General features: G+C 40.7%; 1 protein-coding gene across 3 annotated transcripts in view; it reads left to right on the plus strand.

Annotated features, from left to right (window-relative positions):
* Positions 1 to 23612, plus strand: part of skap1 (src kinase associated phosphoprotein 1) — a 31256-nt gene that overhangs the window by 6298 nt on the left and 1346 nt on the right. Inside the window, exons 5-12 of one of the 3 annotated variants that reach the window (XM_078280086.1) lie at positions 9816 to 9896; positions 10111 to 10194; positions 10282 to 10406; positions 11444 to 11507; positions 12869 to 13066; positions 15593 to 15643; positions 15766 to 15875; positions 18651 to 19085. In XM_078280086.1, the coding sequence (XP_078136212.1) occupies positions 9816 to 9896; positions 10111 to 10194; positions 10282 to 10406; positions 11444 to 11507; positions 12869 to 13066; positions 15593 to 15643; positions 15766 to 15875; positions 18651 to 18893 (956 nt within the window). In that variant the 3' untranslated portion in view covers positions 18894 to 19085. Of the gene's footprint in view, positions 1 to 9815; positions 9897 to 10110; positions 10195 to 10281; positions 10407 to 11443; positions 11508 to 12868; positions 13067 to 15592; positions 15644 to 15765; positions 15876 to 18650; positions 19086 to 22309; positions 23170 to 23612 lie in introns of those variants that run through there. The other 2 variants (XM_078280087.1, XM_078280088.1) reach the window with 2 other exon arrangements.

The raw sequence follows: 23612 nt of genomic DNA on the forward strand, positions 1-23612 counted from the left end.
GAAAAGCAGCATATTATTCTTACATCTGAGAACTAGGGAATGTTTGGGCTTTTCTCTTGAAAAATTACTTAATCAATTATCAAAATAGTTGCTGATTAATTTCTCTAGCCATTAATCAATAAACAGTACTAGCACTGAAGGCATGTTTGTTCTATTGTGTTGGCCTATTTAAAGAATGCAGGAATGTGACTCCTGTCAGTGATTACTGTGCCGACCCAATTTCCTAAACCAATTACTTGCAATAGAATGCAGTAGGATAACCAATTTGAATTTATGTCTCGCTGCTGCATATTCTCATTTGAATTTGAATATGAGTAGCCAATGCACAGTAACAACATTATTACACAGTGCTGGTAAATAGAATATTAAATCTAAATTTTGGCTGAAGCTTAAAAAAGCTATATAAAGTGAAGTGCTTTTGAGAGTGCATGCCCGGGTCTCTTGGCTGGTGAAATAGGAAAAAACGTTGCCAGCTGACGGATTGATGCTCCATTAGAGGGTTAATCAGCAATGTTTAAAGTGCCAACTGGCCTCTTGTCTGTGTTTGAAGGCAAATGAAGTCATGAGAGAGTAAGTTTCGGTGTGCTTCACAAAGAAAAAACGGTTATTAAAAGGACAAAAATGTTAAAACATAGCTGAATAAACTTTCTTATCTAATTTGCATGCAGCACCTGGACAGTATTTTGGGTCTGCATAGATGACCTCCTCGCAGGTTTGTTGGCCTGTGGTCATGCTGTCTGCCCACGTACTGAACTCTTGACCTTTGGCCCCTTGCTTGACCAACCTGTGACCTGTCTGCACTCAGTCCAGAATTGTGTGAATGATTGGCCTTCCTGTCACAGAACGCCCATCAGTCGTAAAGTTTCTTTGGATTTTCTCTGATAGCCATCTACTGTAACTATCCGTCAGAATATCTGCCTGGAGATTCATTTTTCACAGCATTCATTCAGTGTGTGGATTTCGTGACATTTGGATAGCGGCAGCTCGTTTGCAAGGAAGCGAGGGATATGTTAATGACCTCCAGTCTTCGTCATTCTCCTTCTCTCTCCTTTCCTCTCTCAGTTGCACCCTGTGTGCTTTTCTAGAAACACACACACACACACACACACACACACACACACATATATATTACGAGGCAAGAGCAGGCTCTGTGCATCGCTGCGACTGCTTGCCACCCGGGTTCAAAAGTTCACACTATTCCCCTAGGGCTACTGTGCTGCTGCAGATGCTGATAGTCTTTTCTTTCTCTCTCTTTCCCTGCTGCCTTTCTCTCCCTCTCTCCCTCGCTGTTTACACTATTAATCTTGTACACTCTCTCTCACACACTCACTCACACTGCCTGGCAAGAAGAGAGCGGCTTGAAGGGGGGATTTGGACGTATTTAACCGAAGGGCATCCATCACTCTCGTCTCCGGCTTCATCCCCACCAAAAGCCACACCGTGTAGTTTTTGCATCCTCTCGGTTTGTAAGCCCTCTGATGCAGCTCTCCCCTCATTTGCTTTGTTTTATTGTTGCATTGCATATAATTACATCCCTCTGTTGCCTCTGGTGTAGCGCCGTGTTGAAACCATGGGAAAACAGGCGAAGGTAAATGTGCAGCAGTCCATCTGTAAAGAGGCACATAGGCAGAATGCAAAGTGGGAAGCTGGGGCAGGGTGGCTCCTAATCTCCCCCAGAGCTGTCAATGTCACAGACAAATAGCAAAACTATCAGATGCGTTGGGTTCACCCAGAGGTTAGCGTTCCCAGGTACCTCCTGCATTCACTCCCTCTCTTTCTCCCTTTGCCTTGCAAATGAGAATTTGATTTTGCCCTCCACTGGAATCTATTTCTGGAGATGAATGAAGTTTCAATGCCAAGCCCAGGTGGCCCCGCTGATTTCTTAGGGAAATAAATGGAGATGGGAGAGATGTGTTGGCTTGTACACAGACAGTGACACGACGGCTCCCAATGCCTCTGGGATCCCTCTGTTTAATTGTTGCTGTAATGTAGCACTTTAAGGTCATTAACATGCCCTTGTGGAGTTATTCGAGGATGTTGAGGATGCATCCCTCTTTACACCGGGATCTCCGCTCGGCTGGAAGAAGTCAGCACTGTGTGTGTGTGCCAAGTGGGACAGGGCTGCTGTGGGCTACAATTATTATGCTGAAGATTCCTTATCTACAATGGAGATTATTGCTATTGATTGTGGCCTATGCTGTAAGTTAGCTTATCTCAAAGAAATTGAATCAGAAACCTGTCAGTTGGGAAAACATTTAATAGTAAAGGAACTTGTTCCTCTTTAGCAGTATAAAAACTGTAATTAGTTGTATTTAAACAAAACAATTATGCAATTACATAATTAACTTCAAGATTTAGATAGCAAAGCAGCACTGATTACAGTTAGAGTGCCTTTGCCTAAATAAATATGGTCAGTGATTGTAATTTTGATTACTTGTGGTAAAAAAGAGTGCAAAAAAATCTTAAATATTGAGATAATTTTATTGTTTATATTGCGTATTTGTCTATGACTTCATTTGTATTTTCCCACAAAATCCGTCCTAAATGACTTCTGCTACAGTCCCTGTCAGAGAGGTTGATTTACCATTTTCCTCTGAGTGAAGCACTGCAACAACTACTGGTTACATTTTTTTTCATATTTTCTTTTACATACATATATATATATATATATATATATATACTTTGTAAATTAAAAATAATTATGAATATGGGAAGAAATCCTTTTTACTTGCCTGTAAATGTCAACCGGTTAAATAAAATAATAGACATTTTAAGTAAGTTATATACTGGCACAACACTTTTATTAATTAATTTGTTGCAATGATTTCAAAATCCTCCACATTTCCTGTTGCAAACAAAAGAAAAAGAAAGAATTATAACATATTCTAATGTGTTCCAAAAAGGCCAAATTGAGTAATAAATCAGCCATTACTCATATTTGTTTATGAGAGACTGAATAAAAACCTGCTAAAAATGTATTCAATATATCACAGTATGAATACAATTTAAAACACAGAATGTAAATTAAAAGAAAAGTAAAATATATTCTAGCATTCAATGGGAAAAAAGCCCAAATAAAGAAGCATCTTTATATGATTTATTAATAGGAATTGTTGCTTTTATTTTATTTATAGTTGTTTGTGTGAATCCAAATAAGTAAAAAAAGAGTAAAAAAAATAAATTTGATACACTGAAAATAATTCAAATAAATATTCTTATTTTGAGCGAAACCACCGTCTTCAGATTTAACCCTAACTCTTATTATATTTTATATATTAGCATTTGGCCTTATTTTCCTTGACAATCATTTTATTTTTTACACCTGTTGCCCATTGGACTTTCCGGTGATTTATGAAAAGAATTAGAAGAACGATAGCATCATATAATTGTTTATTGGCATAATATGTAACAGCAGTGACTATAAAATAAAACCAATTATATAATAAAAAGGTAATAGGCATGAGATATTGCTCAGAAAGCACAGGGCAATAACACAGTCCTCACAAACATACTTACTTAACTTTATTGCTAAAATGATATTTAAAGCATTTTAATGGAAAGAACAGAAGCATTTTAAAGTTGCAATAACTGTACATTCAGAGAGCGAGTGTGTCGATTTTCTCTGAGCGTTTTTCCCTCTCGGCTCTGTCGTGATTGTGTTATATCCCGTTTCTATCACAGATATGCAGGCTCTCCTCTGGGCCCGAAATCTTCCATTGTTGGTATTTATATTCTTACTACTGTTTCTTTTCTTTTTTGTCTGTCAGTCGAGCAGCTGAAAACCATCCCCAGCGATTAGAGGATCATTGTATCTGCAGTTAAGCATTTGAATAGTGGTAGTAAATCTAGAAAAGGGAAATTCAGGGTCGCTGTATACGCTGCTTATGGCTGCCCAGGGGGAAGCCGATGTCACATAGTAAATTTAGCCTCTTAGTGTCTTTACAGTGGCCGGCCTGTGATGTTGTTAAATATAGGAATAGAGCCAAACGGAGCCCAGAATGACTTGACATCTAATCCTGTGAAGAGGCACAGAAATACATATTTTGTTCTTTCAAATTGCATCAAGCATAACAGACTAAATTGGACAATAAAATAAACACCAAATATCTCTGCACTGCATTTAAGCTGCAATGCAGCTGAATTTCCAGAATCCAAATCTGCGATATAAAATATTTACCTGATCATTTGTGTGTGTATTAAAGTTTTTATTCTTCGCTCAGTCGTAAAGCTTTTATCTCAATCCAGACATTTGTTGTTTAACCTGATTGACATCCCTGATCCAAAGAAAAAAGAAATCCTTAATCACTCCTGCATAAATTCCCTGTCCCATTAAACATTATTAGACGACGATACAGGCATCATGCAGCCTGATATAATGCACTGCATGTTTTCTTTGGTTCAAACACATGCATTAGGAGGTTCTAAACACGCTTTATGTATCGATGACTGAAGTCCTAATCAAATCACGGGGAGGAGAGCAGGGCAGGGAAGACATTCTGCCCTTAACCTCAGTGCCTCTCAGTCTCTCTCCTCCCTTCTGACGGCCGCCTCGCTGGAGGGACGCGCAGCAAAGGCCTCCTACTTTAATGAGGAAAAATGTATCAATTTAGCTTTGGCCTGCGTGCAGATTGAGCGCCGGGTGGGTGAAGGTGCACTGAGTGAATCTTTTTTCCTAATCAAGGACAGTATCAAAGAGGATTGCGGTCTCTCTCGCTTCGTCTGTAGAGTCAGCAGCATTCCTCCCCGCAGCCCCCTCAGGGCCGGGGAGCCTCTCTCTGCCTTCTGTTTCACCTCATCAGCAGAGTTCACGTGGGGGTCAGGTCCTGCCCCCTGATGCTGCATTCAATGCAATACCTCTCTGTGAGAGCCCCCGTGCTCGGGGACTAAGCACTGGAGAAAGAAAACATATGATAACTCGCTGATTTTGATTCCTACCTTTGCTGTGGGGGGGGGTCACCTCTTCTTCACACTCCTAAATACAGAAGATGTATTAATCCCATAGAGTGGCCAGTGTTAACTGATGTACTTTTCTTTCTTTTTTTCTTTCTTTCTTTCTTTCACATTAAATTACAAGAATGTGATGTCAATTTGCTAGTTTTATTCAAAAGAATAATTTCCATCCTCAGTTGTTACGAATGAAAAGAAACAAACAAGCACAACAAAGAGCAGAGTACAGCTGAAACAATTAGTCAATTTATTGATTAGTCGATGGAGAAAATTGATCAGCAACACTTTTGATGATCATTTAAAGTCATTTTTAATGCAAACATACCACAAATACACTGGTTTTAGCTTCTTAAATGTATGTGTTTGCTGGTTTTCTTGATTTATTAAAATAGAATTATAATAAAATGTAATATCTTTAGGTTTTGAACTGTTGGTTGGGCAGAACGAGCAGTTTGAATATGTCAACGTGGGCTTCAGGAGCTAGTAATGGGCATTTTTCACTAATTTATGACATTTTAAAGACCAAACAATAAATCAAGGGAATAATTGACAGATTAATCGATAATTTTAGTTGCAGCCCTACAGCAGACAATAGACCATCAAAGCACATACATTAGAATTTAATATAAATGATTAGAAACCCAATAAAGCTGTTATAGAACATACACACATACAGCGCTCATGACAATCATAACTTCACAACAACAGATGAGACTAAACATTACAAATGTATAGTATAACCCATAAAGCACAAATGGCTGCAAAAACTTGCAGGGCTTCAAGTAAAATATCAAGAAGTCATGACACACATAATATAAAGAATGAAGCACAAAAGACAACCAATTTTAGACATCACAGGCTAGATAGATATTGATGTTCAGAGCTAGATAAAAATATTATCAGTTCATTTTTCCCCACGTCTTTCCAAACATTTTACACACATTACAATACACTGCTTATATGTCAAACCTCATAAATACAGCAGACATCTTTCGTAACACCTATACAGTATATTACATTATATACAGTATACATCTGCATGCCTTTAGGTAACAAAATTTCCAAATGTGAAAAAAACGGCACAGAATAGCAAAAGAAAAAATAAGGAAAAAAGCTTTCGTTACAAGCCAATTTTTTATCCTGATAAAGGGCTTTTTTTCTCCCTCATCTCTCAATCTTTCTCCATGTATCTGGCTAACTTATTGTAATGTTTCTATAGCTGTGGATACAATAGTGGTTCAAACCCTCTGGAAGTATAAGTTCCCCTGCTGAGACTGAACCCTGCCTGTCGCTCCTCTCTGCCTTCCTACTGTCTCATAGAAAAGATACTAAAGCGTTCCTTCAGCACTTTCATCTTCTGTGGCACCATCAACATTTCCAGTGCATTTTTGTGTTTTCATAACATCTTTGTTGCATTATGACCACCGTTAGATCTAATGTAACATATTAGTCCTCCCACCCAACCATTTCCCTTCATTTTGATTCACTCTCTATCCAGCCTTTGATTGACTTTCAGCCTAAGTAAAGTGGATTTTAATGAGAGAATACATTAACTCCCTCTGGTCATGCTAACATAAATCAGCCTTTTCTTGCGGGATCAACTGCTGGGCTCATAACACCATGCTGAGAGAGTGTGAATAACCAAATGAGAGATTGCGGCTGTGGCAAACCGCTGGCAGCTCAGATGCATTGTTGTGTATCTTCTTCCCCCCCCCCCCCGAGTTTAAAACAAGTTAAGGAAGGCAACAGAACGGAGCACTAATCAGCACCCAGGTCAGCTTGCGGAAAATATCCCTTTGTCAGGATCAATTAAACACATATCTCTGGTCAATTTCTATTGATTATTTCCTTCCATTTGGAAATGAGGTGACTCCCATCTTTTCTTGCTGAAGACCACTGAGAGCAGTTAGATTCAGTTAGCGTAGCCTGTAGCAACTCCTCACCTTGATTTACAAAGCATGCGATGCAACTCTAACATCACATCTGTCTACTTCTCTTTGTTGGTAATTGCACTCAGCTAAATAGGATATGCTGAAATATCAATAAATTGCCATCAAATTAATGTCAATACCAAAGCTGTGGATGGTGCTAATTAAAACACAAAAGGGATGAAAATGAAGTCATGGCATTGCCTTGAATAATTGATAACGCAATTTATGATTTTTATGAAAGAGTGCCGTCTGTCTGTGATTTTGATGAGGCCTTAATTAGATGCATTAATGTGTCTCTCCGTGCCTGTAGTCAAACTCAAAACTCAAACACCATGATGGTTGTTGGGGTTTTTTAACGCCCTTAATTACTCATTTTCAAATAACATTACCTCTGAATATCCACTTAAAATTGCACGGGTCCCAAAGAGGTGTTAGTGGCTAATTTTCATTAAAGGAGGCATTGTTAACTCAGGACCAATCAGAGTCTGCTTTTGTTTAGGGTGGGATCAGGGACTTGAGCAAGCAGCATTAAGCAGCATGATGCTTTTAGGTTGTGCTGCTACCCTGTGGAATAATCCAGAACTATTGTGTACTTGTTTCCATTTTCACTAAAGTTGTACCTGTGTTTGAAATGAATAAAAAGCAGGACAGTCAAGTGAGGTCTGGTTACCCGGCGTTAAAGTGTTAAACACGCATGAATGTGTAATGTTTATTGACTCAAGCAGATCAGAGTGATCCTGTGTTGATTTTGTACCTCCTCATCTATTAGCCTGGCTCGACCTTTTGAGATAAATGAAGAGCGAGGGAAGCAGATAGATGAGGGGATTAGAAGTGGGCCGCAACAGGGAAGCAGGCCCAGGAAAAAAAATGGAAGGACTGCCAGCGGATAGATGAGGTGGGGGAGCATAATGACCGCTGTTTGTTATGATGTACTGAATCAGGTTCTCTTTGACAAAACAGTCCTTAGCACCTCTGTATTTATAGTGTCACCGGTCAGTCCATCCACAAAGGCAGGCTGATGATATGTGAGCGTGTTAGTGCTGTGAGGTGTCTGGGGCTCTGCTCTGGAATGACCCGCTCATCTGTCAGGCCCACGAGCTGAAGTGGTGCAGGGTTATGGGATCACAGGCTGGATTGTTGTGAACTTAAATCTCTGGAGTGTTAGCCAAGCAAAAAAAAAAATCCAATATCAGCTTTATTTTTGCTCTCTAGATCAAAGTTATTCAAACAAAGCTCACTGAGAATAGACTCAAAATGAAAACTTTCAGAGAGAGAGCATCACGTAGTTGGAGTTTTTCATGTTGTGATTTTTATGAATGAAAAAGAGGTTCCTGTTTGTCTAATGTTGGGGGATGCTCTTTGTTTAAACCAGAGGACCCAAATGTGGGATGACATGTTTGGTTTTTCCCAGCAGTTTAACAGGTCCTTTCTTAGTGGGATGGACTCCAGGCATTCCCCTTGTCATCAGCGGTCTGAATAGGGTGTCACACTGACTTGTGAAATTGTTCCTGTTTCAAACTAAAAAGCCGGTTCCTGCTCTCCCTTTGCTTTTTCCCCCTGTAAGGCTAATGCCTGTTGACTAATGAATTCGGAGGAAGCTGAGCTTTGTTTTTGACACATGGAAAAGCCAGGTACCCCTGTTGAAACACAGGGCGGAAGATGGCCCTTGAGGCCAACATGGGGTCAGCTTTACAAATTCCCTTCTAATGGCTAAAGGGTAGAACATAGGTCAAATAGGCATATTTCTTCTTAGAACTTCAAAACATGAAACAACTGGTTAAAGTCGCTTCGCTATAGGCATCCTGGTGGTGAAGTGGTTAGGTTGAATACTATATAACTACTGTACGATGTTTCCAGTTAGATTTGAACTGTCCCATAAAGGTGAAAACACCAAACAAAGTCATTTTAACTACACCCTCAAATTCTGTTAAAGCCTTATCTTCCAGCATATTTAAAAGAAATGCAACAAAGGCCTAAGGAAGCAACAACTGTAGGACGCGTGGCCTCGTGGCTACATAGTGTGACACGGAGGGTCAGGTAACATGAGACTGACCACTGCTCAGTGTTGCATGGACAGCGACATAGAGCTGGTTGTAAGAGCTAACCAGCCATGAGCAGCTACTGTCAGACTATTTGTGTCGCTGCTGGAAAAACAGGTAGTCTGGTGAACCTTTGACCATCACTAGAACTAATTAATGCACCTTTTGAGAGAGTCACCGTTCGGCTTAGCTAGCGTCTCTACTACTAAGAGTTCCTCTTTAAAACTACTTCTCTCCAGCTCAAATGGCACAGTAGGCTAAATACTATGTGAACTGCATTGTGCAGTACTTGCCGAACAACTGCACTAATTAACTAAAGCCTCTTAAGTCACGCTATCGTCCTATCATGTTTAAAATTTGACTTTGCAAATTGAAGAGAGTTGTTTGGATTTCCACAGGAAGGTTGCTCCCATTAAAAGTGCAATGTTGGCAGATGAATGGACTGCAGTGCTCAGCAGCACTGTACATGTATTGATCCCAGCTTTCAGGGATGTATTTGATCCACAGGGTTGGAGACTTTATATTCATGGTGTGTGTTTGTGTGTGCGTATAATGAGGAATATTTTAAGTGCAGCTTATTAGGAGTTTGTGCTGAAATAATCAGTTGGTGAATTGATTAGTTGATTGACAGAAACTATTTCAATAACAAATTAATAGATTTTAACTCATTTATCAAGAAAAATGCCAAACTTTCTCTGGTTATAGCTTCACAAATGTGATGATTTGCTGCTTATCTCTCGTTTATATCATTATAAATTGAATATCTTTAGATTTTGGACTATTGGCTGGACAAAACAAGACATCTGAAGAAGCCACCTTTGGCTTCTTTTGTCTATAAAAGTTTCCTTACCTTTTTTTTTTTTAATACATTTTACAAATTAACTGCTTCTGTTCACAGACTTTGGTGACATCCCCTCTGTGGCAGCCCAGGACCTCGGCAACATCTTGAAGCAAGGCTTCTTGGAGAAGAAACGGAGAGGTATAGCAGCATATAGATACCAGCCCTGGGTCAAGTAGTTTTATAAAGTAATGCTGACCATTTGTTTTAGTTACTTGGAGTGCTAGATGGGTGGTGTTGACATACGGACAATTTTAACGACTATAGGAAAAAAAACCTGAGCAAAACATATATTTGAAGAAATGTTGTTCATGTGAATATTTTCCATTTGATCATCGGGCACTTCTTTCTCTAGATCACAGCTTCTTTGGCTCAGAGTGGCAAAAGAGATGGTGTGTTCTGAACAATTCAATATTCTACTACTTTGGGAGTGAAAAAGGTTTGTTTGAAATGCCAACGTACAGAAACATCATAGGCTCATAAATTGAATCAGATAACATCCTACCACATGTACTCCTCCCTACAGATAAGCAGCAGAAGGGTTCCTTTTATATCATCGACTACAGTGTGCAGCTGGTGACCAACCTTAGAAAAGACTCCAAAAAGAACGCCTCTTTCGAGCTCTTTTGCCCTGGCCGGCGGGCTTTTCAGGTCAGTATTACCACAACAAGCCTTTACAGATTACTAACTAAAAGTATGTGTCAGGGAGTTTGAGTAATATTATTATTTAGGAATATTGATATTATTATTTTGTGAAGACTGGAAGTAATGTACGTAAAAATTTGCCGTTTTTCTTTAGCAGAAATATCTAAAATCTAAATTACATCCCACCGATACATCAGCCGATTTGAGCTTAAACTGTAACAGATATTTTCATATCTGTGTATATGTCGTCCAATAAGTAACAAGAAATTGCAGTACATAAATGCTAAAGTTTTTTTTACGTAATTTGAAACTCCATTACATAGTTGGTCCACTAGAGAGCACTGAAAAGTTTAGTTTTCTACTTTAAAGTACATTTCTTGGTCAAAATACTTTATTATTTATTATTTAGTTATGTGATTAGTGGTTTAATCGATTAGTCTCTAGTGTGATTATTCATACAAAAGTGCCAAAAATTCACAGGTTCAGACCTTTCAAATGTAAATACTTTCTGGTTTTGTACATCCTCTATGATAGTAAACAAATTATTTTTGGAATTTGGACGTTTGATTGAACGAAACAAAACATTTGAGGACGTAAAATAATTGAGAAAATTATCAAAAAAATTAAAATAATAGATGGAGCTTTTGATGTGATTATGTTTAAATAAATGAATATTGGTTATCTAACTCGCAAATATTTGTTATTGGCTTAAAAAAATTCAGTATCGGTCTGGCTTTTATTTAAATCCATTTGGAAAACATTTTGTCCACACATATCTGGCATATTAGCAGTCCTACTGCCTGAGTATAACGCTGTTCTCCCAGTCACTAAGAATTTATGTCTTAATTGAATATTTTCGATCTGATCATTTCATAGCTATTTTAAAAGGGAACATTTCTATTTGCTCTTTCTTCCTTACTAGGCAGCTTGGAAGATAGCTGGTGTATTAAAGTTAAGATTAAATATCAGGACTTTTATTTCAGTATAAATGCACCCTTAGATGTGATGATAATTGCGGGATTATTGCCCCTGTTTCCCATTAGTTCACTGCCAGCAGTCCTCAAGAGGCCAGAGAATGGGTGGACCAAATCAATTTTGTACTTAAAGGTAAGTCAGCATCTCTTTGTAATTTCTGCCGGTACATATTTTATGTGCTGTTTTTCGGAAGGGCGTTCTCTGCTTTGTTGCTTCTGCTTAAATGTTTCTTTTTTCTGTGTCCTTATTTGAATCAAGCGTTTAAGGATAGAGGATTTCATATGTTCAGATTGTCAAGCCCTCATAGACAAATTAATATTGGGTTATATAAATAAAATTGACTTGAGTTGACTTTTTAAAAGCCACATAGGTCAATTGGAAAATACAGTTAAAGCAGTATAAACCTTCTTTTTTTCCTCAATTTTCCACTAAAGTTTGCTTTTGTTTTCGAGGGGCAGAAAGGTCAGAAATGAAAGAGAGCCCTTTATCATCTCTGACTCAGATGAAAACCACCCGATCCATCACTAACTGCACAGCCGAGTCCTGAATCTCCTCATTCGACATGTCAGCCACCATGTCATGTGCACCATCATGTAGCTCTAGTTCTCCTCCAACCCCCCCCTCCCCCCCCCTAACCCTCCTACCGAATTCCAACTTACAGGAAATTGATTGGTAGATGTTCTGGTTATCCTCCGGTGACATTGATTTCTGCTTGGCTGCTGGTGTACGGCAGAGGACCTGATACCCTGTGTTGCAGTGGCCAGTCGCCTGCAATGAGTCGGCTCTTCCATCTGAGCGAGCGGTCCTGCCTAGTCTACTCTAAAATGGGCTCAGGCTGGGCCACTGATTTGCGGGAAGTAACAGACACTCTGCAGTTTGTCTTACTTCCTTCCAGATGAGTTTTACTACAAAATGCAGTCAGATTCATAACATGTAGATAATTATTATTAACCCTCTTCACCTCCTGAATTAACCTGAGAGCAAGGCTGACATGTACTTTCCTTTTTGTGGACCCTCTTCCAAGAACTTGATGGAAATATTATTTTTGGCATTTTGCTTTTATTTGATACTGATTGTATGTTATGCGTCTTAATCAATGGACAACCCAAAATTCAGATTTGAAAGATAAACAGAAGGAAAAATGTGGAAGCATTTAAATTATTTATCAAGCAAAAATGCCAAACATTTGCGTGCTCTGACTTCTTAAATGTCACGATTTGTTATAGTAATGGCCGTTTTTCATTGTTTCAGGCTCCACAATTAATTTTTTAATCAAAAAAATTATAAACACATTAATGAATAATGAAGATAATATTTCATTGCAGGCAGAATTCAAGCCTCCAGTGCTTGCCACTGCTACTATATGGCACGTGTCCTAGCCTAACATTTCTCTTACTTTACCCTTTAATGCATGTGTGTGTCTTTTGTGCCACGCTGTGCTCTATCTAGACGCTAACGCCGCCCATCACGTTGTCTCTCTCCGTCCCTCATAGATCTCCGCTCCACCTTCATCCCTTGTGATGATGAGGAGGAGGAAGAAGAGGAGACCTATGATGACATTGAGGGGTTGACCGGCCCTCCCCTTCCTCGGCCCAGTGCCGCCCAGGCCTTTCAGAGTGGCAAACTGGGTGCAGGGCATGAGACGGGGGAGGTCGACGACGAGGACGAGGATATCTATGAGGTGCTGCCAGGTATGCGGATGTGGTTAGCTCGCATGCAGAGAGTCATAAACACACGCGCGCGCACACACACACACACACACACACACACACACACACACACACACACACACACAGAGGAAGGCTGAACACGCAAACTCTCGTGATACTCAGTCAGACAAATAGACACAGTCACGCTGCCTCACACACACTCGAGCCCTGAGGGATTTTTGCAGCAAGAAATATCTGTGATGATCTCCCCTGGCTGTGAAATTTGTGTTGCCAGGTACTTCCCTACCACCACAGCACCCAGACTGATCGCTCATTTTAAATCAAGCAACACTAATAAGCGTGTCAGGACTGAGGTGGCTGCTGCAGAGGCTCACGGGGCAGGAAGGGAGGACTCTCCTCACACTGACTGGAAATCGGCTTCCTCTGGTCTCCCTCCTTATTTCACTGAGAGCCATCTGTTGAGAAACAGTTATGTTGTTGAAATCAGCGAGAGCCGAGTAGTTTCAAATGCTCTGTCATAGAACGTCCAATTAGCTAATGTTGCCAGGCAACAAATGGCCTACAATTCAATCCACTAAGCAGAGTTTTGGCTAAAATTGCCTAGCAACAGCAATTTAGTTGAAAGGAAGTAAAAACTGCATCTCTCAGGGCTTAAAATAGTTCTGGGGCTCTTAATGTCACATGTTTAATAGAAATTAGAGAGTTTGATTGAGAATGTTGCGAGACAGTGTGTGTGAGTTCCCACTGAGGGGGGAGACAGTCCCATGTGTCAGGGTGGCTACAAGATCCCGAGAAGGACAAAAGGGGTGATCTGATCTTCTCAGGGCCATCGTCCATCACTCTTTCTATTAAATAAGATACATCAAGATTCTGTTTCACTCAGTGAGTACATTACCTTTGCCAAAATCACTGGTGAGAGGGAAATCAGTCTTCAGACTGTCACGCCGGCGTTCAAAGCCATCTGGGAAGAGGTACAGACTCTGACCACAGATGGCATATCGAATGACGGCCTCTTTCGTTCACTTTCTCACCCATTCACTTATCAATCATTCTGCACCTCTCTTTGCTCACTTACAGCTTCTACACAGTGATTAGATACTGTTAAATTATTAGATTTATAGTTAATTCCATGGACCAGGATTGCAAAAGACAAGCTTGTGTTTATATTTGAGGAATCTTCCTTTCTTAACAAATAGAAATATTCCTGGATAGTACATTAGTCTTTGCAATGACTATATTTTGTTAATTTATTTGACTTTACTTCATTCACTGCTCACGTGAATGTTTAAGATTACTTTTCAAGAGTTATTAACTTTAAATATCTGGAAAATATTAAGAATTTGCTAAATTGCACCCTGGTCAGATACATCTTGCATGTGCAGCAGCCAAACTAGCCAAGAAATGTCGAGTAGGAGTGAGGCATCATTTTCCCTGTGATGAGCTCCCTCAGTTTTGTTGGAGCAAAACTCCGAACATGGCTCAGTTGCAGGCAGAATGCAGAGCGATGGTAGTATTGGCTCTGGTGCTGATGACTGATTTTATTGACTGGAAAATTAAATCACTTTGATATAGAAACCGTCGGCCCATAGCGGTGGCCTCTCGACTGAGGGATGCTCTTCTGAACAGCAGTTGAAGAGTTTTGAACAAATGTTTGGACCCTTTGGAAACAGAATTAAAATCACGTTTTTTCTCCCTTTTTTTTGTTGTTGTCGTAACAATGCACGGCATTTTCATATTTCATTAAGTATAAGCCATAAAACTGAGATTTATAATATCTTTTGCATATTTAAGAAGATTTTGTTTTATTCACGAACTGTGTAACAACCTGCAAGTGTGTGTTTGAGAAAGAAAAGCCGGAGAAAAGATCACCCTAACATATACACATGAGAAATGTTCTGCATCTACACTGTACCTATAATCACAAATGTGTGTGTGTGTGTGTGTGTCGTCCTTCCTGGTCTTCCTGGAAGCAGAGGCGCAGGTTGTGCTAGAAGGTGGATAGTGTTGCTGGGTTGTGGCGTGGCTGTCAGCCTGCTACTGTTAAGGATGGATGTGGGAGACAGAGGGCAGGCATATCACTGTGTCACCTCTCAGACCACCGGGTGCCACGCCCCGTAGTCAATGACATGTCCGCCTCCGCTTGCCTTAAAGACAGCCTCTTTTTCTTTAACTTTTCCTGCCTGGGTCGCTGATAAATGTGAACAAATTGATCCTCAATGAGGAGTTCAGTCTGGTTAAAGAAAAAGAGACATATCATGTCTTGTGGAGGTGCATCAGGCATTGGCTGTAATGCATTTTATTTTTATTTTTTTGTTTTATCATGATGCTTTTTTTAACTGCACATTTGCCCTAAATGTGTGAGACAAAAACAAATAGTTTTCCTTGAGCAGCAGGTAATGTTTCTTATCATTAATTTGCTGTTTTTTTCCCTGTTAGATAATAAAGTTAAAATGTTTAGCTCCTGATATCTAGTTAAAAAATGCTTCCTGCTCATAAACGATAAATATTTTGTCACAAATATCATTTTGCTGTGTTTTGTTTGTTTAGAAGAGGATTTTCCAGATCCGACAGATGAGAGCAGTGAGAAGAACAAACCAGGTTAGAACCTCATTACAGGCTTCTACTAATAATGAGAAAATGTCCAACTTAATAGTTCACAGTGGGGAAAAGAAAATTTTCTTGCTCTTTTATTTAAATTTGTGCTCTGCATTTCTTCTCAGCTTCGTCATCAGATTACGCTAACTACTACCAGGGTTTATGGGATTGCCAGGCCGACGAGTCGGACGAGCTGGCCTTCCAGAGAGGAGATCTCATCTACATCGTTAGCAAGGTCAGCATTACCATGAGCAAAACAATAATCTATTTAAACTTCTCTCAGAATTCTGTGCTTCCTGGACACACTTTCTCCCATTCAGTTGAAATGGGAGATTACTGTTCTTCCATTAGTCTCTAATGGAAACCATTTCTGATTACACCCTTGACTCATAGACATAATTACAGTAGTTTAAAATTAGTAAAATGTGATGCAGATGTGTAGAATATGTAATTATTTAAGGGTTAAACAACATCAATACCAGTAATCACTTTGCCCTCGTTTACTTTCTGAACATGCTGATATCCCCAACGTCTAAATTCCTCTGTTAGTGTGCGCCTGTGTCTCGATGCAGCAGTGAAGCACCCACAGTGGCATTGTCTATTCCCAGGCCACTAGGGTGAAGTGCTATTCGGGCCGCTGCGTAATGGTGCTGTTCATTATGGAGCCTCTCTCACAGGGGTTAATTGAGTAGGCAGCCATGCGAAGCCCTTCCTTTCTGTTTGACATAAACTGCAGGTGAAGCCATCCTGCATCTCAGCTCTTTTTCTCTCAATCTATTTCCTCGTGTTTTATGGCCATCTTGTAGTTACATGCAGAGTATCTACCAGTGAGAAGCCACCCTACTGGAAATCAATGGCTTGTAATTTGGGCACTCTTACTCTGCTGCGTACAGGGACTTGTTCCCAGACAGTTTCTATTGGTCGGTTTGAAATTGAATCATCATGTTCTGTGTTTAGGCTAAATTATCTGAAGAGGGGAGGAAGGAGGAATTTACAGTAGATTCAGCCTTTTTGTTGTTTATTATGCTCTAGAGATTGAGAAATTATGTATTCAACCTCATGATTTCTTGCATCTTTAATCAACAGCTGCAGCCACTGAATTTTAATTACTTGTGATGTTTTCTAGTTTTAGTGCCGAAACAGTGATGAACTCACTTTTATAGTAACAGAAGTCAAGGTTTTAGGGGCAGATAGATAAACAAACGGTAACAGTTTGTGTTAAAGGAAATGAAGCCTTTTGTTTGTAAGAGCAGATATGGCACAGGTGAAATATGCTCTTCACAGAAGATGGATTTTTAATTGAGGTTCTCTTGGCAGTGCCAGATTAATGAGATGCCAGCCTTCTCTGTCTGTGTGTGCTGGTTGATAGGGGAAAATGTCAAAACAGCTATGTCAATTTTTCACGTAAGGATGACAAAGGCAGTGTACTTGGGGAAACAAAGGGGACCTGGCTCTGTGCTGCAGATCCGCCTCAAACAGCCTCAGCTCTGCCTGGCGTATTACTTTTCACTGTATGGATCAGATTACTGCTTCACGGAAGACCTTAAAGCAAACTACGTCTAGGTTGGAAGCAAGTCTTGGTTGTAGTATCTCATAATCTCAATGACACAGATTACTCTTGTTTTGTCAAGCTGTATGCTGAAGTCATAACATAGTGATAGACTACGCAAGAGTATTCTAACTATCCTCTAATGGATTTAAAGCGAGGGTCTGGTTGTAAATTATTTAGAGGTGATCTCCGCACAGCTTCCGACTGTTTGGTTTCGTTTGATGACACGACTCCACCCGTGTCCCATTTTGCGTCCTAAAAGCATCACATTCCGCCATGAATAGCATTATTTGCATTATAGCCTGTAATCGGCTATTTGTTTTAATGAGCCCTTGGGGAGGGCTTCCCTGCGTCTTCTCCGTGTACACGCAGGCCCCTGCCACAGTTCAGTTTTACAGGGGATTCCTGAGAACCCTGACCTCGATGAGTGAAATACGGGCCCTTGGCTAGAACTCAAGTCTGTCGCTTAACTGGGGACCCAGACACATGAAATGGCCGTAATAAAACCAGGGCCCATAAATTCTCTTAGAGGGTGGGAGGCCTGGTTGTCTGTGCTGTTATGTCAACACTGACCATAATTACAAGGTAATAAGGACACGCTCTAAGTGCTAAATCAATGGTGCTAACAAACTGTTATTTTTAAAGCTGGGATGTGATTGACTGCTGAAGTGCAGAATGGGATAGCCACAGGCGTGGTGTCATATGGCTGTGAACTGAGGAGAACATGCCGATTGTATAAAAGGCCCTCATCCATCATTATTGATCTCTCACTTACTGTAAAGTGGGGGCATTTTTACTGTATTTGTGTTTTTTTCCCTTGTGTGTTGCTGTGTGTGCGCATATCTGTGTGTCACTGACAAAGTAAATAAATTAGGAACCTCACAACTCATGAATCCCATTAGTTGAAAGGTATTAATCTCATAGTGTGGCTCTGCTGCCGGTTTCAGCGATGCCTAACTTGCTTTCCACAGAGCTCAATGGCGATGCTCATCGCGCTGATACATGAGTTAGAAACACACCGTTAAATCCATCTTGTGAGTTTTGCTCTGGCATTTCATTTCTGAGAGCTTGCATTTTTCTAATAGGCATTATAGCTTTACGCTGTCATTTTAGTGTGTGATGACAAATGCTGGTGAGCTCAGTTTTCTGTAATATCACACTCTTGAGATGTTTAACTCGATTTAAATTGTTGAGAAGTTTCGCACACATTTCCACTGCATCATAACATGCAACTAGATATTTGTCATAGGATTTACAATGTGAATGTCGGATGAATTTATCACAGTGGCTTAAAGCTGTTGTTTGACTTCACCCTGACGTGTGTAATGCCTGTGTACTTTGTCGGCCATGTCCCACACGGAACCATAAGGTTGTCCTGCATTCTTGCCCTCTAATTTATGTGTCCAGAATCAAAAGACATGGGCTCCACAGGTCAGCTGTCACATTCCTGTATTCCCACAGGCACTCATGGAGAACGGCGGGATGGAGTGGGAAGAGATTTATGGCACAAACCCATCCAGGGTCCTTAAAACTCTGGCAAGCACTGCTGCCACCTCTTCCTCTTTCTCTTCAACCCACTGCTCACCTCTCCCCCTCCAACCAAAACGCAGAGAGAGGGAGAAGGGCCAGCCAATCCAATGCGTCTCCCAAAGCAGAGCATCACATCACATTTGGCCAAAGTGTTTGGCTGCAGCTGCTTGTTAGAGATAATGAGAACATGGACACCACTGACATCTTGTGGCAGTTTTTTTTTTAGCAAAGTCTTGTAACAGGACGGTTTTATTAAATGACAACTTATACAAACACCAGAAGCTGATTTACAGCCTTATAGATTTACTTGCTGTGATTTATAGTATCTTATAAATAGAAGTTATGCTATTAAAAATTTAAATAAGAGGTTCTTAAACTCATTTTGTGCTTAAATGGCCACTCGTATTTTGTCCAGGCTACTTGTGACAGTTTTTCTTTATGGTCATAACAGGCTTTTTCTCTGTTTAACAAGCCGGTTTGGGCTGCTGCCCACAGGTCACACCAACTGAATACAGCTGAAGAAAAGGAAAAGTGGGCAAACAATCAGATGGGAAAAGTCAAGCAAGAGAGACAAAGAGGGTGGATCCCTTTTATTCTTTTGTGTGAACCCTGTCCCCCCTCTCCTTTCTCCTTTTCTCTGTCACACACCCATTTAAAGACCCCTGGCTGCTATTGTGGCCATAGACACCAAGACGCTATAGACAGGCAAGACATCCTATTTACCACCCAAAGTAGCAGGGGGTGAGTCTGGGGTTTAGGGTCATGCAGGAGGCAGCGGTCATCCCCCGGTCAACTACAGTAGGTCATTATTCAGCCCAAGCCAATAGCCCAGAACCGCGTCCGAGCAACCCACCCCCAATCCATTCTGCTTAATTATTATAAATGAGGGGCGGCGTAAACAGCCATCATTACAGACACTCAGTGGCATACACAAATCCACTTTAAATTGCTATTAAGTTAAGGAGCTATCTGTAATCCCAGGCGTGCATTAGAAAGGAGCGAGTAGGTTTTCTTTTTATTAAATCTCATCGTCCCTGAGATATTTTCAAACGTTCTCATGCTCTGTCATGTTTCCAATTTGAAGCCAATTCACTGATTTAATTAAAAGCCCTCTTGGAAAAAATGGACACTAAGTAGCCATTTCGATCTCTGGTTGTGCAGAATTATCATCCATATTTCTGGATGAATTTCGACAAGATTTCTTTTGGCACAGAATCCTTATAACTGCCCCAAAATAAGCATTTTCCCCCACAGTTTGGGGTTTTATCAGGTCATATGTGAGGTGTTACCTGTGCAAGCAGTGAGGGGAGCTCACTAACCTAATAGCGAGTTACAGATCAAGGACTTCTGTCTGGTAGAGGTGTCCGTGTTTCTTTGTTAGAGTGACCAGTGATGGAATAACTGCAGAGAGCTGCAGTGCTTCTGATGAGTCGATGTAGAGGAGAAAGAAATGCAGAAAAAACAACAACAGAGAGGATGCAATCGGAAAGGCTGCTACAGGAGAGATGGAAAGAGAGGAAGGGGAGGAAAGGAGGGAGGGGGTAGGAGATGTGGAAGGAGGGAGGGAGAGATTGTAACACCCAGGCGGCGGGTTCAGCGGCAGGGCAATGAGAGACTTCCTGCGCTCCATCACGCCCAAGGCCTGCCTCAGTCAGCTGGTGGCCGAGGAAAGATGCCTCATGTGTCAGGCTTATTAGCACTCCCCCTAGTTTGTATGCATTTGGAATTGTGTGTGTGTTTCATCTGTGTGTGTGTGTGTGTGTGTGTGTGTGTGTGTGTGTGTGTGTGTGTGTGAAGATGAGGAAGAAAAAGAGTGAAAAAAGAGGACATGGAGTCTGAATTTCTGCAGAATTTAAAATTTCCCCAAAAAAGGTGCATTCATTTTCTGACAGTGAGACATATTAAATCTGTGTTTTGTTTAGGCACATGATGGTGATGGCATCACCCGCCTCACCCGTTGTCTTTCAGCGCATCCAACCACCCTCGACTCACCTTCTCCCCGCTTCAGACTCGGGTAGCTGTCAATCCGTCCTCCAGTCGGGAACATGAGCGATGGGCCTATCAGAATGCCACCATTAGCCAGCCCCCTGAGTGGTAAATAAACGATCGCGCCGGTACACTGCAGGTGTTGTCATGGCAACCTACTCTCAGTGCCAGCCCCGCCCACGCTCATTCCCCGCTTTCTCGGCGGAGGAGTCACTGGGAGGTCAATGAGTCAAAGTGCCGCAGCCGCCACGACATGGCGCTGTTTAGCACCACTCTTCCTCCCTCTGCTCCCACAGAGTGGATTTGATCTGCATCCAGGTTGCAGCAAACTGCAGCTCTGTTATGTGTCACTTCTCAGAATACACACTGTGTGTCCTGCTACATCTTGGTAATGAGGTAAAAACTGTCATTTCCCAGAACTCAGCCACTCTGGGACACTTTTTCATCACCCCAGAGCCTCTTGGAGGGAACATCTCCCCTTTCAGATGAACAACTTAAACAACTTGCCACAATGAGCCGATATATGCCTGTTCTGTGCCCCAACGTTAGCATTTCAGAGCTTAAGATGCAGCATCACACAAAAACAAATCAACCTAAAAGACAAAAAAGAGGAAAACGAACAGAAGGAAGAGGACATTGAGGAGTTAGAATAGTTTTTGTGATTTGAATAATTCACTCTCCACGCCTTTTGGAATGTCCCTATTACAGCAGGTGTACTCTGGATGAACCCCTATTCAAGTATGAGGAAGATGGACTCTGCACGCCTGACAGACTTCCACCGCCATTGGCACCAACTCTGTGATGTAGCAGTTGTATTAAAATGGCGGCGCTGATAATCCAAAAGACCTTTCTCAGGGAGAATTTGAGACTGACTGCACAGATGGGCCACGGAGATAAATAAAACTCTGTCACTACGGTTGGTGGAATAGTGCTGTGACTCCCCCAAGGGAGAGAAAAACTGTTTTGCTCCCTCTCTCCGATGCCTCCCCCCGTCCGTCTGTCTCTCCTCTCCTCCTCCTCCTCCTCTGTTCACATTATCACGAATGGGAACCAGAGCCAGCTTTTCGCAACTGGGCTTTTCCCTCTACAGTCTTATGGGGAGCATAAAAAGACCATTTCGGACCTAACTTTCCCCTGCTTTATGAGTTCAAACACACACTGAATTGTCAGTCAGAGTTTGTCAGAGAGCCAAGCATGCTGGAGCATCCCAGTGTGAGCTGTCAACAAGGTTTGTAGGGGAAAATGATGAGGCCTGGATGGACAATCTGCTTATTGTGGGTACCTGTTTGTGCTGTAAGAACACTTGAGTCTTGTGGTTTATCACTTTCTAAGCGATCCATTCATCGTTGCTGTCCAAATACCTCTCATTAGCTGCAGGCCTCATTCCTCTGGATGGAGAGGGGTGTCAGGTCTGGATGATAGGCTGAACCTTTGACAAAATGCCGTTCATCACGTCAGAGAATGTGTGTTTTCACAACTGGAACCTGCTACAGCAAGAAGTGAAGTCTGATTCCAATCTCAGACAAGTAAAACGTATAAGTACATGTGTCTGCTTACATGTATGTAGTATGTGTGGGTAGTTGAGCTTTTCATCTTCTCCTCAGTGCCGAAACAAAACTGTTCACGCAGCCATTCTCAATCTGCTGGAGAACAGAGGAGAGATGAGTGGCCAGGCTCCTCGTTCCATCAGGGCAGGAAATTGACGGCCGGCTGGTGCCTCCTCTGCTTGGCTTCAACGCCCCTCTGGTATCTAGCCAAATATTGATCCAGTACAGATCTAGTTAGAGCCCAACTGCTGCGATCAGATAGTCATGTGGTTGTTGATGTGACTCAAGTTTCTAAAATGTAAGAATGAATAAAAGATGTTGTTATTTCAGTCTTACAGAATGTGAGAGGGCTGAAATTTAGTTTTTAGATGCGGAAAAGGCGATGGAAAATGTCTCGTTCATATAAAAGATCTGCATGTTTTCAATTCTTTATGGCTTGTAACTAGAATATGTTCACTTACAATTATTCCTTGATTATTTAACCTAATAACCAATTAATTGTGTATTAGGAGAGTATACATGTGATCTAACATGGATTAAATGTCACATTCCACCCACAAATTCAATTAATTTAAATACTTCCCAATGTAAATTGTAAAAATCAACTCAACTGATTTAGCCAACAATAATTATACGTTATATTAAGCCTCTACGAAAAAAGAGTGACATTTATTTTTAAGGTCAAATTTTTGTCTTTAACTCAGCTCAGTGTGTCTAAATTATATTTTCACCATCTTGTAGGATACATACTTTCCTCCTCCTCTTTATCTCACAATTTAGTTTTTTATCCAGTCAGTCAAAGTCCAGTCAGTTTTATTTTATTTCTTAACTACATAAACAGAAGTCAGACGACAAGAAATCATTTTATTTTTTTTCCGAATTTAGTCGATTAAAACAATACAAATGGGTGCATAATGCTTTGTTGTTGTTGTTGTTGTTTTTATGCGCCATAACATGAAGTCTATAAAATGTCTAAAATGATTGCAAATGCCCACCAGGAGTTAGAAAAAAATCTAAAAGGATTTGTTGAAGCTGCTTATTTTATTTAATGTCCTAAAGGTATTCCTCTTTTGGTGATATGAAAGTGAGAATCTAGATTAACTTCATTGAGGTCTTATTTTTTTAATTCACCAGTTTAAGTTACAGAGCATTAGTTTAGTTTTTTCTATGTATAAATGGAAGACTCCAGTTTCCTTATAAAGCACAGTGCAGAATTGAAGTCCTGTTACAATTAGTCTGGGAGAACAGTTATGGCTTCTGAAAAAAAAGAAGCTATTTTTATTTTAGACACTTACTGTCTCAATAGTCTTGTTTAGCGTTTTTTTGAATGAAACCCCCGAGGCCAATGCACCCGAGTGCC

The sequence above is a fragment of the Sander vitreus genome, chromosome 21 (genome assembly GCF_031162955.1).
Source record: "Sander vitreus isolate 19-12246 chromosome 21, sanVit1, whole genome shotgun sequence".
NCBI classification, from domain to species: domain Eukaryota; kingdom Metazoa; phylum Chordata; class Actinopteri; order Perciformes; family Percidae; genus Sander; species Sander vitreus.